Source organism: Phocoena sinus, chromosome 21, assembly GCF_008692025.1.
Source record: "Phocoena sinus isolate mPhoSin1 chromosome 21, mPhoSin1.pri, whole genome shotgun sequence".
NCBI lineage: Eukaryota > Metazoa > Chordata > Mammalia > Artiodactyla > Phocoenidae > Phocoena > Phocoena sinus.
Window position 1 is genome coordinate 9351371 of NC_045783.1, and position 17427 is coordinate 9368797.

A 17427-nucleotide genomic window follows, 5' to 3' on the forward strand; every position below is an offset into this window, starting at 1 on the left:
AATGATGTATAGCAGATCTCTAGAAATTATTTATATTACTTAACTTAAACTTTATACCTTTGAATTAATAATTTCCCATTTCCCCCCTTCCTCCCTTCCCCCCTTCCCCCCAGCCCCTGGCAGCCACCATTCCAGTCTTTGATTTTATAAATTTGTTTTTGATACCTCATATAAGTGGAATCATACAGCACTTGTCTTTCTGTGTACTGAGACATTTTCTTAACCCAGGCTTTTTCAGTCTTTTTTTGGGTAAGATATTTATCCATGTGGAATGACATCCAACTTTGTTTTGTTTCCAGGGTTCACTTCTTTCACATGCATTTTCTTACTTAATCCACAACACATGGTCCTGCCACCTTTGTCATTGTCTTAATTTTAGAGAGGATACCTTAAGGATCATATATTTATTTAGCAGAGGTTGGCTGAACGGAAGTTTGAATCCAGGTCTTGTGCTGCGTTAGAGGGTTGTATCTGTGAATAGTTACTAATGGATCACTTAATGTTTAGTATCGTTTTGACGGCATAACACAGTAGCAGCACTGTGATGATTATTTTTAAGAAGTCTTCCGTGAATAATTCGGGTTGTTTTTGGTTTTGTAATTGCTCAGGGTTGGTGCAAATGTACAGTTCTCCTGTGAGGACAATTACGTGCTCCAGGGATCCAAGAGCATAACGTGTCAGAGAGTCACGGAGACTCTGGCTGCGTGGAGTGACCACCGGCCCATTTGCCGAGGTAAGGCCTGCATGATTGCGTCTGCCCAGGTTCTCTCTTTCCCCAGATTTGGCATGCTTTTCTGAACGATTTAAGTGCAAAGCACTGTGTATAGGCAGAGCAAAACGTGGTGATGATTTATGCTTTCATAGTGATGTAGGTAAACAAGAAATATTTTTTGAAATTTTTTAGCAGGCAAACATTTCCAGAGATATTTGTGGTTTTTAAATTTCAGGAAATACATGAGCAAATCTAATCATTCAAACACACACGCATACTCGATATAACTTGGTATCTATCTATCTATATACACAGTTTGCATATGTATGAAAATATGTTACATAACCAGATGCTTTGGAAAACTTTATGCATGTCCCTGCATATCTAAAAATTCTCACTTTGCAATAGTAGTGAAGTTGAGTTCTTGGGTTTTGATAGTATCAGTGATAAAGGGAGTTTGTTAACATGATCTGAAGCCATCGTTTTATTATTAAATCATATTAAACTAATCTTGGACATAGAAGAGCAAAATATTGCATTATCACCATCTTCTTCAGTGAGGCCAAAGTATGTATTTGTTGCTTCTGTGAAGTACATGAAGAATTCTACCAGAAGTATAGAAGCCATAGTGATCCCAGCAGAAAACTGTTTTGGCTATTTTACTAAGGAAGAATCAATAAAATTAAAAGAAAAACTAGGTATTTTGTTTTGTTTGCATTTTGGCCATAAAAAAATTTATGCAAATTGGTAGTTTTAAAGGAAGAAGAAAAAAAGTACTAAGTTGAGGGCTTCCCTGGTGGCGCAGTGGTTGAGAGTCCACCTGCCGATGCAGGGGACTCGGGTCCGTGCCCTGGTCTGGGAAGATCCCACATGCCGCGGAGCGGCTGGGCCCGTGAGCCATGGCCGCTGAGCCTGCGCGTCCGGAGCCTGTGCTCTGCGGCGGGAGAGGCCACAATGGTGAGAGGCCCACGTACCGCAAAAAAAAAAGTACTAAGTTGAACAAGGAATAAAAAGTATATTCTTATACACTTTCATATATAAGAATATCTTATCTCTCCTTATAGTCTTTTTCAAGTGAATGGATTCATAAATTTTTATTTTAAAATGTTCCAGTTGTAAAAAAGGTACAATACAAGATGAACAGTGTTAAGTTATATCCTGTGAAATGAAGTAGTTGCAAAATACATTGCTAGTTTCATCAAAGCTAAAATACTAGATTGCAGGCTTTAGTGTAGTGTACCTTTACCTATAACAACTTGGTGGCTTTTTACATGTAGAAAACACAGCTTTGTAGCATCTATTCATCCCGAGGGCAGAGTGGGCGTGTGGTCAGGTTGCAGGTGGCCCTTTCCCATGAAAAGTTTCCCTTCTTGGAGAAGCACCCATCTCTGGTCAGGAGATGTGTATGGCTGCGCCCCTCCCCTTTTGGTCACTAGACTATTTGTACACTAATACTAAAGTGACATCATTAGGCTTTCAAAGGAGCTGTAGCAAAATCCATATTCCCATGAAAGGATGGTAATGTTCATGCCCCAGTTACAAATGAGGACTAAGCCACAGGTATTATCTTTGCCCTAAGGAAAAAAATATGCTTTCATTTTTAAATGTTTTTCTTGCTCTTCTATACCAGGAACATATGTCATTATTTAGAAGCCCACACTAGACAAAACTAGTAAATGTGCATCTGCTTTAAATTGATATTTTAGAGTAACATAAAGGAACTATTGAGTAGGATATTATTTGATCCTTACCTTATTTATTAATCCAGAAGTTTTCCTTTTTTTTTCCCTTTGGCCCAAATCTCATCTACACTCATAACAATATTTCCCAGCACATTGGCCCCAGCTTATACGCTGATTTGGTGTCAAACACGCAGGTGCTTGCTCCATCCAGGCTAATGGTGGGACACTTCCCTCCATCCCCCTGGACCACCAACTGCTCACTTTTAGAGGTAATTAGAGGAGGAGTCCTCTGGCTTCCTGTTCCCATAGACTCTAATGCCCTGCTTCATCATTTTAGAAGAGAAAGCTCTCCCACAGGGTCTTTGTCTGTTGTGTGATTCTGGCCTGGTTTCCCTGGAAGCCTCCTCACCTCTCTCCACACCCACTTCTGTTTGTCACACTCAACTTTATTCATCTCTTTTTTCCTCCCAGCTGTTAACTCAGCTGTTTTGCTTTAATTAGATGTACCTTCATTTTCATGGACTAATCCTTTAGCTCTTTTTCAATTTATTACTTTTAACTTCCTGAAATAATGAGCTATAGCAGCAAGAAATAATTAAGGAAGAGTTTTCTTATAGGATGTATATTTTAGGTCTGCATAATAGAACGAAAGCAGACTGTGTCTAGAGAACAGTAAAAAAGATCTTTAAAAACACAGTTTTAAAGAAATAAGTATTTTAGAGCATTTGGAGTAGTATGACATTAAACAAAAAAAATTAAAGTCCTGAAATCTTCTAAATAGGAGAATTTGAGATAAACTGTTTAGAATTAGGTGATAACAATTAGGTGACAGAAAACCAAACCCAAGAGAAGCTTAAAACAAATGGAAGTGGATTTCTCTCTTATACAGAAGTTAAGAGCTAGGAAGTACAGGACAAGGACGGCAGGTCTGTTTCAGATATGAAAATGTCCTCAAGACTCACTCTGTCCTCACTATGGTCACGCCTCCATCCTCAGAGTCCATGGTGGTATCCAAACTCCAGGTGATTGGATGGAGGAGGTTAGAAGAAGCAGGGTTAGCAGAAGTATGCTAACGAGAGTCTGCAGGAACCATCATATGCATTTCTGCTCATTCTCATTGGCCCAAATCCAGCCAGATATTCTCACCTTGTTGTGAGACTTAGAAACATATATTTTCTATTGTGTGTTTAAATATATGCCAAACAATTATATTTCTATGAAAGAAAAGGAGAATAGATACTAAGGGAATCTTTGCCATGGGGGTATATTTTTATAAGGAGAGGTGGGATAAATCACTGAATAAATGACACTTTTTTTTTTTTTGCTTCCCCGTATCATCTGCAGCTTTTCATGAGTGAAGAGTGCAAATAAATTAGAGAATCATTCATCCCTCTCTCATGTCCCTTGGCATTTTTGTATCAGTGCAGGACTATATGTGTAAGCTATATGGATGAAAAAAAGGGTGGAGCTGTGTGTATATGAATATCCCACTTTCTGGACTGGAAAGGGCTCATCTGTAAGTATCATGGTTAAGCAAGGAACCTGTCCTCCCCTTCAACACCCAACTCCCTTTCTCTGCCCTGTACTCACCTCCTGGCCACATTGCCCTCTCACAAGAGGCAGCTTCCTCCAGCAAAGCCAGCAGGAACACCCTTCCCTCTAGTCTGCGTGACAGAGTCTTATATAACATAAGTAATCACCATATACCATGACCTGATCGATTACATATACAGATGGATGGTCAAACGTCTTAGTGCCTCTGTAGGCTGACCCAATAGAGGATCACTTCGAGCAGTCTCTAGAGCAGGGCTCTCCACTAGAAATAAAATGCAAGCCACAGATGTAATTTTAAAACATCTGGTAGCCAGATTTGAAAAGGAAAAGAAGCAGGTGCAGTTAATTTTAATAACATATCGCTAATCTATTTAACCAAAATATTACAAATATAATTTTAATGTACAGTCAAAAAGATTATAGGGAGATGCTTTACTTTTTTCTCTTTCTTTTATTCATACTATGTCTTGGAAATCCAGTGTGCATTTTATGCTCAGAGCACATCTCAGCTCAGACCAGCGGCATTTCAAGTGCCCAATAGTCAGATGTGCTAGTGGCTACCATGGACAGCGCCACTCCGGCTGTGTAGCTCAGCCCAGTTCCAGTTTTCTCAGCACTCAACAGGCTTGTGGGTGTGAAGGGAAGCAGTGATCTCCATGAGTCATGGGTGGTTTCCTGGCAGGCATCCCTCAGTGTAGAACATACTTTCTTCTATTAAAGCCCATACATTTTCCAGGTTGGCAACATTTAGGAGCCCTGAGTCTGTCATCATTCCCTCCTTTAAATAGTGTCTCTACTGGAAATAGTGTCTGTACTGGCTTTTAATGACTGATTCCTCAATTAAAGAAGAGCTGAAAAAAACCTTTCTTTAGTTGGAACTTTTATGGCTATTTCTATAAAGATAGCTTTAGCTGTCTAAAGTGTAGGGGGAAATGGATAACATGAAACATAATGATGTTTCAAATGCTACCCAGAGCACAGCATAGGGCTATTTACTTAGCTGTCAGTAGGTTCCAGACACCAAGTGCAATTTTTCAAGTTCATCTTCTCCTCTGTGCTACCCCTTAATACATTGTATGTAAGAGGCGAGCACCGTGGCTTGGGTTTTCCTGATGCACTCTGAGCCTTTAAAGCAGCCCTTATATCGATCATCTCAGCCACATGTTCTAAATTCAACTATCTGTCAAATGCAATAAAATGCCTCTGGTCTGAGCATTGCACGCATTATGAGATTTCAGCTCAGTCAGTTAAGGAAGGACTGATTCTTGAGGCTCCCTTCTTCATGAAGGGTCTCTAACTCTTAAGTAATTATCATGCCTTCTCCACAGAAGGAATATCTGGTAGAGGCATTCGATAAATTGCGGTGAGTCAGGAGTGATCTTTCACATCTGGACACTGGGTCCTAAGCCAATGCTTACTTACCTTAGCTAATTCGCTCTGAGAATGGGAGATGTTACCTTTTCTTCCTGTTACCACAAGGATGAATGGTTGCCGTAGCTCAGTAATTACACAAGTGATTTTGTTTGAAATTATGCTTACTTCATTTAGGGATATGAAAACAACCATTATGAGTTTTCACAGGGTAAAATATGAGCTGTTGGGAACTGTATAAGTATCTTTAACTAGCAGTAGATGTTTTAAATAAGTGAACAAAAAAGAGAAGAAGAGGATATACTTCTTTTTAAGTAAAATGTTCCAGCTGGCATTTCATTCCATCAGTATTTAGGGGGGATATATAGAGAGAATTTCTTTTAATGCTAATGCACTTTGATCTGTGGAATTAATATTTTTAGTTGCTCTCTGAGTTGAAAGGGCACATAAGAAAAGTGAAGTGTTTTTTGCAATTTTAACTGTGGTTACATGGAAGCCAATTAGAGCTATCAAGGGTCACAGAATAAAGTTATTATTATCTTGGGATTCCAGGTCAGGTTAGCTCAGAGTTACCCTTAGCTTATTAACTTTTCACTTACCAAGAACTTTACAGTTTATTCTTCCCTACTCATAGTTTCTGTCCATACAGAAATGACCTTTTAAATGGTAGTGAAAAGACCATTTACACCTGAAAGATGACTTCGTTCTACCAGATTAAAGGTCCAGAGCCAATTGTAAGATTATATTTTAATACTAATTATTATATCAGGTAGCCGTGAGCTCAGAGATTTAAAGAAGCATACACACGTTTTAAAGAAAAAATATTTCCTTGTGATAGATATAAAGATATTGAGAACGCTCAGGGTTTGCTCCCTTAGGAATGTTCATATGTAAGAGACATTAGCATTCAGTGTATTTATCACGCTGCACATCACACCCCTGGTACTTACTTATCTTATAACCGGAAGTTTGTGCCTTTTGACCACCTTCCTCCCTCACACCATTCTCCCCCTTTGTAGCCACACATCTGATCTCTTTTTCTATGAGTTTGTTTGTTCATTTGTTTGTTTTTGAAGTATAATCGCCTACAACACCATGTTCCTGTTACATACCTTAGTGATTCAGTATTTCTGTACATTACAAGATGATCACCATGATAAGTCTGCTTACAAGATGTCACTATAAAAAGTTATTAAAGTATTACTGACTATATTCCCTGTGCTGTGACTCATTTATTTCATGACTGCAAGTTTGTACCTCTTAATTTCTCACACTTTTAACTTTTACTTTAATTCCAGTGAATTTGGATAAATTTCTGGTTTTGCTTCTAGACTTCTAAGGATTTATACTCTTTACTTGAATGTCACTTGGGAGAAAAACATGTTTTTCTCTATTTTTTATTAAGTTACTGGAAATAACAAAGCCATGTATTTTTATACCTCTCCTCTCAAATTCTACTGACATAAAATGACCTGAAAGCTAATGTTAATTTGGTGCTAATTATGTTCCTAGAACCTGCCTGGGAAGTTTTGACAGTTCCCTTGCATTTGTTTTCCTTCTGCTTGGACCACTTCTGCCCTAGGTGTCCATATGGGTCTCCATCCTACACTGGTCATCAGATGTTGTCTCATCCAAACCCTTCCATGCCCACCCTCTTCCAGATATGCTTTGAACCCCGACTCTGCTTTTCTGTAAAGGTCAAATATCCTCCTGAATTAGATGGTCATGTGTATAATTGCCTGAGGAAGTCAAGGAACTTAATTTTATTCTCTCTCTGCTGTATCCTCTATGCCTGAAACAGTGCCCAACTCTTACAAAGCATTTACTGTTTATTTCCTTACTCCCTATGCTATGGTGTGTCGGAAAATGCGCTGAAGGCTTTACTCGAATTCTTTCCTTCAGTCCTTACAGCTATCATAGATGAAGTTATGATTGTTATGTGGATAACCCGAGAGGCTTAAAATGAAATAATTTAAGATAGGACATCTAGTAACTTCATAAACCAGGCCTAGAACTCAGGTGTGATTAAGAAAAGCAAACTCTTAACCTGTGACATACTTTCCCCATTTTGGTTGACAGTCTGGTTAAAGACATAAAGTCTGTGGTTTTCTTCTAAATCATACAAGATATACACTATCCAGTATAATTCTTAATGTGCTTGAAAAAAGCTTCAGATGTGAGTCCAGTTATCCTATTAAGTTTGGTCAATTAGAATATTATTCTCTTCAACTATTTTGATTAATTAAGTAGTTACTATAGAACAGTAAAGATTCCTGGAACTGATTATACATAAATAGATAAATTACTACTTCAAATTATATAAGATAAATTGTGTGAAACAAATGTTTTATACATAATAAATATTCAGTGATTAAATGGATAAATGGCACAGATTGACATTCAGAATTGGTTAGTTTTTTTTTTTTCTTTGCTGTGGTACGCGGGCTTCTCACTGTCGTGGCCTCTCCCATTGCGGAGCACAGGCTCCGGACGCGCAGGCTCAGTGGCCATGGCTCACGGGCCCAGGTGCTCCGCGGCACGTGGGATCTTCCCGGACCGGGGCATGAACCCGTGTCCCCTGCATGAGCAGGCGGACTCTCAACCACTGCGCCACCAGGGAAGCCCCAGAATTGGTTAGTTTTATACTCCCTTTCCACTTTCCTTCTTGATCTGTATTTCCAATGATCATTTTGTGAATTCTGCTTTTATCTTAAAAACATGTAAGATATAAGCAAAATTTGAGTTTACAAATTTAGAACACTGTCACATGAGCGATATTAGCTATACGTTAATTAGGTCGTGGTTATTATCAAAGAACATTTATTAAGCATTTTTAAGATTTAAGTGTAAATTACTTTACGTTAGGTGTTATATTTCCAAAAAGGTTTTGACAAGGGGGAAAGCCTTTGCAGGAGCAGAAAATGATATTCAACTGTAATACGTATAAATGTGTATATACATTTCCATTATGGGAATGCATTTAAATTTTGCTATAAAAACTTGCTTGGCACTAGTATATTGTAATTACCTAATTATTTGCTTAATTAAATACTTTGTTGACTAATCCAATGTGTGTTTAATCCAGAAGCAACTGTGTGGGAAGTAGTTCCCCGTCTGCAAGGACACAGTGAGATTGCTCATCATAATCAGAGCAGGTCGCTAAGCTTTCTCTGTGTCTGAGCAGCTATAGGGGAAGGAGTAGAGTTCACTCTGCTCTCTCCACTATACAATTCAGAGAAATTGCAGCTTGGTATGACCCTTCCTGCAGCAGAACCAGAGAGCAGAGAAAAAACCCCAGGCAGTAGATCATCTGCAGGAGACATAGAAGATAATGTCCAGTCTGTGCTTCATCCGCCATGTGGATTTGGACAATGGCACACAGAAATCATGATAACTCAAGAAACATTATTATTATCTGATAGCGACTCTACACATAGATGGTTGAACTTTGAGTTGTGGCCAATAGAAAATCTGAGAATTGTCTCTGACTAGTAGGAAAGCCTTGATATAAGAAACTAGTACCTAATGAATTGTAATTGGTGTGATGATGGTAGGATGATCACATGATGAAGAGGCAGATGATTAGAATGGGGACGACTTAGAAAGGCAAAGACCGAGGTACTAGCTAAAATTTTCAACAGTTTCCCAAGAAAGAGGATTAGAAGTAAATAATTAGAGTTAAATCATATTATTTAAGGCTATCAACCTACTCAAAAAATACATCAACAAATATCTATGGGGTAACTATTGAATGCCAGGGGAAAACAAAACAAACAAACAAAATCCCTGCCCTCAATATTCCCACATACTTCATTTCAGCTGATTATTTTGATGGCTTGAATAAAAGTATGGGTAGAAAAAAGAGTTAAAAAGCTAATTTATTAGGAAAATGTACTGCAAAAATAGGGACATAGTTGTAAGAAAACGAAAAAATATTTTATGTATTAATTTGACAAGTTTTGGTGAGAAATACTTCTGAAGGGACTGGATTCATAACTTGTTCTATGTGAAACACAGTACCATGTATGCAGGAAAATGTGCTGGTTTCCTATGTAAATTTTACTAATAGTTATCTCACTAAAAATATAATCACTAAAAATCCTATCTCCCCAAACAGTGGGTAAGATGAATTTCATGAAGAGCTGGGAACCAATTTCAATAAGTCAAGTTGAGGTCAAGCTTCAAAGCAAAGAACTAAGACCCAGGGCCATTGACAGGCTGTCAGATTTGGTGAACTTTCTAGCAGAGTGACAGCTGGGGCTAACGGTTGGATGAGTACAAATTGTCCATGGTAATATAACACATTAGTTCCCCACTGCACACATTCTTCACATGTCTTTTTTCGAAGTTTGAAATGCTTAGGATGGCACTTTGATAATATTAGTTTAAAACTAGTCAACAGATATTTATTGAGTAACACTATGTTTCTGTCAGCTCTTCAGTGTGAAATTTCACAAAGTAGGGTAACACAAAGGTATGATAACTCAAATTTTATTGATAACTTCTAAGTTTCTGTAATTAATACCTGTAATATTGGAAGGCTTTAAGAAAATTTCGGATCTGAAGTTCATGATCCTCTCGAGAACATGTTCCTAAAAGCAGACTCACTGGAGAGGGAAATCATACAGCACAGGTGTATGTGCTTGTGGGCTCTGCTCTGTTCAATGACCTTTGGAGCCAAGACACGCCTACTGGGGTTTGAAAACCAGGTGACACTCTTTATTAAAAAGTGTTCATTTGGAAAGCAAATGCCAATATTTTAAAAGTTAACTTTCATATGTTTTTATTAATCAATGTATAGTAGATTAATTCTTAGCTAATTATTTTCATAGTAAGTATCCAGTACCTGAAATGTTGTATAAGGTCAGCTTCCCACAGTTTTTATGTCAGTAACTATCAACATTAGATATGGTGCTGAGGGTATACAGATAAGTGAGGGAAGGATGCTTTCCCAAGGTCAAGGGAACCACAACCTTGTTGGAAAGAGAGATCTGTACATTGACAATTACAATACTAGGAGTAGGCATAGTTGATATTATTGCTGTATCAATGTAAATGGAAGAGAGAGATATATTCCTGGAGGGCAGTTAGGGATTTCCCCATTAAAAGGTTTCTGTGACTCCTCGCCTGCAGCCTGGCCCTTGGGGGTCAGAATCCTGTTCTCTTGTAGCTCAGTCTCTTAGGACAATACCTGACCTGCTCAGCCAACAAAAGGAAGGAAGGAAGGGTGGGTTATGAATAAAATCTACTCTTCAGTGGACAGCAGTTTAATCAGTTCGTGTGATATGGTATCTTAGGAAAATGAACCTGAGATTCTCTTGTATTAGTTCTTATTTGTGAAATTAGTTTCTTCTGCTCTTTTCTCAAACCCAGTTTAAATTATTAATGTTAAGAGTGGAGTTCAGGCTGACATGTGATTTACAAAATTGTGTACTGATTTTTTAAAGGCTTCTTTCTTAAAGTGGAGGTCAGTTGAAATATTTTTATATTCAAAACTTAGTCATTCTTATCGGGTTATGTTACTTCCATGATTTACTTGGTCTTTCATTTTTAGGGTATTTTCTTTTTCCTTTTAGAGCCACCGTTTCTATTTTCTTTCTTCACAAATTCAACTGTATTTTAAGTTCTTATTTGCATTGTGCTATAAGGAAATGGGTACAGTTTGTTACAGAATACAATGATACAGTGTAAAACTTGAGAGGAAATTTAAGTATCATCTGTTCCTCCTCGTTTAAAATTAAAAGGATGAAGCTGTGGGGGGTCGGGGTTACTGGTTCAAGGTCATATCGTGTAGGGCATAGTTGAGACACTAACTCTGGTTTCCTGAATTCTTATTGCATTGGGTGCAACCAAAGGTCTAAACAGACCCGTCTCTGAGTCAGAATGGTGCTTGAAATGGACTAATTTGATTTGACATTGTGCATGGTGCTATTGTAATTAAGTCATTCTGTGAACGGCAGTGCCTTGGGAAACATAATAAAGAGTTCCAGGTTACCGTTGCAGATACCAAGCAAGGGTCCTGAAGGCTGAGTGAAATCTACTTGCCAGCTTGAGTTCACAGATAGCTTTTCATTGCAATAAATGCTGGACACATAACTTGAAGTTCCATGTATGTCTTGTGTCTTCATCACACAGATGAAATCCTGTGGAAAATAATATCATCTCTATGTACTTCTAGCTAGAACGTGTGGATCAAATCTGCGTGGGCCCAGTGGTGTCATTACCTCCCCTAATTACCCAGTTCAGTACGAAGACAATGCACACTGTGTGTGGGTCATCACCACAACAGATCCAGACAAGGTAAGGCTCTCATCTTCCCCCTCTGCGTACCTGATGAAATCAGCACTCTGCCTGGGCAACTATTTACAACGAACAACCTGCTGAATGTCATGCACCCTTACATTTTGTTGTTTTAATTAAAAATCTTCTGCTGCATTGTGTATCTGTCTACATTTGTTGCAGAGCCAGTTTTAGATTCAGTTAATTCTTAGTGAGTATTCTCAGTGTGCTTGCTCCCTACTGGTTCTGGAGGTTATGTTTATGCTCTCTTTTTTCCAGTTTTATTGTGATGTGATAGTTGACATATAACATTGTATTAGTTTAAGGTGTACAACATAATGATTTGGTACGTGTTTTTAAATGATTACCACAATAAGTTTAGTTAACATCCATCACCTCACAGTTACACATATTTTTTCTTGTGATGAGAACTTTTAATATCTGCTCAGCAAAACTTGATGACTGATGGGTGGAGGGTGGGGAGTGAGGGGGTGAGGAGCCATGGGCAGGTGCTTTTGATTCTCTTGCTTAACACGGTTTCCACCTGGCTTCAAGTGCAGGTGCTGTAAGCGGGAGGCGGAGTCAAGAAGGGCTTCGGGGCATGTGGTGAAGCCCTGACCAGAATGGGCACAGGGTCTAGCTTCCTGGGGAGTCCTGGTGGGCGTCCGCTGTCCTTGCGTAGTTACTGATGATGATGCCCTTCTTTACTCTCCTAATTATTCCAGATTGGAGCAATAGATTCGAAGTTCTCCCTACCTCGAACCAGGGAAAGGGCCTCAGAAACCAGTCTTTTATGGGAAGAGATAATGAGTTTGGCTCTAGGCATAGTGAGAGTGAGGTGCCTGCTGTGTCTCCAAGTGGGTCTCCCTGGCAGAGGTCAATTTGGAATTCCCAGGTGTTTCCTTAGCTGCTGAAACCTGGGATGTGTGTGACATCATGCAGAGGAGACAAAGAGCCAAATAGAGTCCTGATGGTGGCATCATCCTTCTCTTAGGGCCAGCCGGAGGGTGGACTGGGCTCCACTGTCATGAATGGTAGTGATCTTGCAACTACAAGTGCCACGTAGAGTTTTAAAATACTAAACTCTTGTATGGATGAAGCGGGATACCCTGGTGTTCCAAAAGGGAAAGAAAGTAGTGGCTCCAAATTAAATCGTCAGGGGATTTGTTTAACTCCCTTCCAGTATTTTAAAAATTCATTTAAATCCAGATTACATATGGAATAATCATAAATATTTCCTATATGGAAGATATGCCTGTATATCTGTGTTTCTGTTTCTTTCCAATTGTCAACTGAAAAAAAGCACAGCCTAAAAGTTGAGGATTAGTTTTATTTGGCAGACGTACTGAAGACATAAGCCCAGGAGACAGCCTCTCAGATCCCAGGGACTGCTCTGAAGAGGTACAGGAGGAGCCAGGATATAAAGGAGGTTTTGGAAAAAAACAGGCAGTTGAACATCAAAAGATCACTGTTAACAAGAGGCCAGACCTCTCAAGTTCAGGAATTTAGCGCTTTTCTGTGTGTGGGAAGATGCAAGGGTCTGGGCTCAATGAAGTCATTCCTTTGATATGCAGCACCTCGACCGTCTAGGGCCAGTATCCTGTTTTTCTCCAACCTGAATCCCCTCAGGGTGCAGAGGCTGGTGGCTTGATGGCCACAACACCCTTTGTTTACTGATGCGGCGACATTCTTCATCCACACTGTATATACTGAAATAATTGATATCTCTGTGCAAATAAAGGAAGCTTAGAGTTCCCATTGTCTAAACCCTTTACCTGACAGAGAGGAAGCTGAGACCCAGGGAAGGTAAGATTGCACAGCTCTTTACTCTTATTGCAGGATAAAAACACACGTGCTCTTTGCACTGCACTGTGATAGCCTCTTCCTTAGCTTTCTTCCTCCCTAAAGAAGAGTTATTTCTTTTGTAGCTATCTATTCCATTATCACTTTGACGAGAACCACAAGGAAGTGAAATAATAGGTTATTCAGTGCGTCAAGGATATTTTTGGCTGTAGATAATAGAAGAGCTGACTAAAAGCCAGAAGTTTTAGGGAAAAGCTATTTCATGCAGAGCCAGGGAGATTCCAGGTTTAATTCAGGAGCTCAGTAACTTTGCTGAGGGCTCAAGTGTTTGCCTTTCTTTTCTGCTCGGGTCTCCAGAGCAGTGATAACATCCCCCTCAGGTCACAAGATGCTGCCACACCACCATCACATTCAGTGTTCAATGAAGAAATGTGGCATGTCTTTCTTAGAAATGGTAGGGATTTGTCTAGAAATTCCCAGAGGCTTCCCTTCTGGTCCAACTGAGTAAAATGTCCACAATCCAGATCATGGACAGCCTGAGGAAGCCAGAGAAAGGGCCAATGGTTATGGATAACCAGTCATGTCTACCAAATGCAGACAAGCAAAAGGTCAAAGGAAGAGATTTCGGTTATCACCAGATTGATCTTTTGCTTTTCAAATGTTTCAAATCCCATTATAATCCTGTTTTACCCGACACCAGTAGACTAAAATTAGTTAAAACTCATTAAATATGTACTTTGATGTTTTGCAGTTGATTTTTAAACTTGGCCAAACTGCAAAGTGACAAATGAATAATGAATTTATGCAGTTTGGGTTTATACATTTTTCTCATTATACAAGTTCACTTTTCTCTCTCATGTTTTTGTACATTTACATAGATTTTTCTAAAGACTTCACATATATTTTATTGACTCTGAACACGTAACAATTAACAAGTTAAATTTCAGGAATTTTGTGTTATACTGCTTCAGAAAATTCTTTGCCTTCCTTTATTTATTTTGGTGAAATGTTCAGAGAAGAACCAAGGCTTCCAGTTGATAGACTAACACACTGATCTTCTTACAAGAGCACTACTTAGTCACCTGAAGGCATCTCAATTAAGCAGAATTACCATACAAATTGAGCAGCAGCCATTGCCATTAAGTATAATTAGGCTTAATTTGATTCCTTGGGAGACAGTCCACATAAGGGGGTTTCCCGATGAAGCGCATGGTGATGAATGTATATTACATATTGAGCATAAGAGAAAAGAACAGTTATGTAAAGGTTTCCAGACAGTGACTCCTGCTAGAAGCATTAACAGAAGTCTAGATAAGAAGAGTTGTTGGTACACCTTAATTTGTTGTTTGACATGCTTTGTAAACTTTAAGAAATAAGATCGAATAGAAATCTAAAATCAGTTTCCAAATTGATGAGTCAATGAGAGATTAGTTAGTGAACTCCTCTTCTTTTGAAAGATTAACCCTCTCATGATGATTTATACTCTTTCCTGGTCTTAGATCTGCTTTGACCATTATATAACCAAGTTCCCTGTGTCAGTTTATATATACCAAGTGTTAACATAAAATGGCTGATAGAGAGTAATTATTGTGGGAAGTTCATTGTGTCTCTTAGTAACGTATGTTACAATTTATAATACTGAGGGATGTCAAGTTAAAAGGAATACTAGAAGTCTATTCACTTACATATGTTTATTTATATACATATATAATTATCCTAATGTATATTATATTAAAACACATTATATATAATGCATATTAGAATTATATGTATTAATATAATGTGTATTATAATGTGTATTATATTAATATGCATATATTAGGAGAACCTGATATGTAGGCAGAAAGTTGGAAAAAAAAAAAACAAAAAAGTTCCTCAAGAAGATTCAATTTAGTGGAGAAGCAGGTTTCTAAAACAATTGTTCTTGCCGAGCTAGTCTAGTAGAAATTCAGTAGAAATGAACACAAGTAATAAGATATTTATTAATATATTTTATTGTAAACACATTCAACAATACGTATTTCCTCAGGTAAAACTCTTGAGGAGTCCTGTGACCAAATTCCCTAAAAGTAATAGGTGGTTAGTGAACCATAGATTATGGGAATTATTAGCAAATGCTCACCAACATTTATCCCTGGGGTTTTCATTGAAAGGATTAAACATGGAAGACAGCTTTCCTTGGCATCCTTTGATGTATGGATATATGTGTGTGTGAGTGTTTATTTTTTTCTCAAATACATTTTGTGCTGGCATAAGTTTAGTACCTAATTTTAATTTGAGCTCCTCAGAGAGTAGTATTCTTTTGGTATTAAACTCAGGATTGAAGTGATTTAAGACATTTGAACGTTGTCTTATGTAGTTCATCCAGGCTGCTATAACAAAATATCACAGACTAGGTGGCATACAAAAAACAACCATTTAACGCCTAATGGCTTTGAGCCCCAGTATTTCCTTATGGTGTTAACAGCACCCACCTCCGAAGGTTGTTGTGAAGAGGATAAAGTCAGTGTAAAACACCTAAAACGTTGTCTTCCAAATACTAAGACAAATGCCTCCTTCCTGCTCTTCTTCCCCTTGCTCCTCCCTCTTTCTCCATCCCTTCCTTCTCCTTACTATTATTATTATTAATAATAAAGCTAGATTCAAAAAGACATAAATGGAACCCTGAATGGCAGGTAAAGGGTTTAAATGTGATGCTAACGGCCAGGTTGCCAGTGTAGGGCACCGCATGGAGGGAAGGAAGGACGTTATAATGCACATTATGTCTTAGAGACCATTCTGCCCACAGTCAGATGGACAGATTTGAAGGGCACAAGATTGGAAGCAGGAAACCTCAGGACTTTATTTTAATTATTAGACAATATGAACCTAAATCAGCACAACGGCATCAGACTTGGAGAGAAGAAAATGGATTTGAGAGATATTTAAGAGATGGGTAACCAGTCACAGCAATTTATACATTTATATTGCACCTTTGATTTAATGAATAACTCGACATCTAAAGACAAATAAGAAAATTTGCTTTATGTTCAGTGCTTTTAAGAAAATACAGCTGTTTATCAGAGTCCCTTTGGGGGAAGGAGCATTGACTTATTATTCAGCGGATTTTGTACATAATTTCAAGTAACAAATTCATGCAGATACAGAAAAGGCATTCATTTCCATTTACAACATTTTAAGCTGTTTTGAAATGGAATTTGAATAGATACAGTTCAGTAGACTTTCTTTTCCCATTAGGGGAGTCACAGATTGGTGGAGAAGCAGAGACTAGACACCACTGTCAGCTATAACACTGCACTAAGCATCCTTGTGTTTCCCTCACAGACACCCTTCCAGCCCAAATGCCACGATGGGGTCTGTCTACTTTTCTTGTATGTCACTAATGTCTGCCGGGAAAGTTGGGTTCCTTGCCAGCTTCCCTTCACTGCACGTTAGGGGCTCCCTTGTATTCTTCTGGGCCGTCATCCTTCATCTTGTGTTATTGATTCATTACTTCGTCCTTGTCAACTCTCCAATATATTCCCCTCTCTGTACCAGCCCTCTTGTTGTCAACGTCCTCCCCATCATCACTGTTTAATATTTGCAGCCTCTTTCATGAACTGAGTTAGGGTCATGTGACTTTCCTTCTCCGGTCTCTGGACTTGCCCTTCCCAATATCCTTTCTTCTCTGTCACAGGGACACCTGCACTCTTTTCATTGGGCTCAGCTCTGACTCTTGACTTCTTTACCCAAATTTACTTATTTTTATATCTCTTCTTGGCACTCAAAAGACAATAGAAAACAAGGTGTGTGCTTTTGATTTGCTTGCATTTTAAGCCCAAACCTGAATTACACACACATGCACACTCACATACACACATGTGCACACATGTGTATGTGTACACACACACACACACGTGATGGAGACAGCATCAGTAGTGTGCAGACTGCAGTACAAAGGTGAAAAATGGCTGTGGAGAGGTAGACACAGGCTTTGTGTGTAGTAATAATTGTATGTCCCCATGTGCCCAGAAGAATGACTCTTGG

The 17427-nt window shown here is 38.7% G+C and overlaps 1 protein-coding gene across 1 annotated transcript in view; it reads left to right on the forward strand.

The window, feature by feature from the left end:
- CSMD1 (CUB and Sushi multiple domains 1) overlaps positions 1-17427 on the forward strand; it is a 1813702-nt gene that overhangs the window by 1321600 nt on the left and 474675 nt on the right. Inside the window, exons 9-10 of the mRNA XM_032618622.1 lie at positions 609-733; positions 11498-11619. Of these exons, the coding sequence (XP_032474513.1) occupies positions 609-733; positions 11498-11619 (247 nt within the window). The remainder of the gene's footprint in view (positions 1-608; positions 734-11497; positions 11620-17427) is intronic.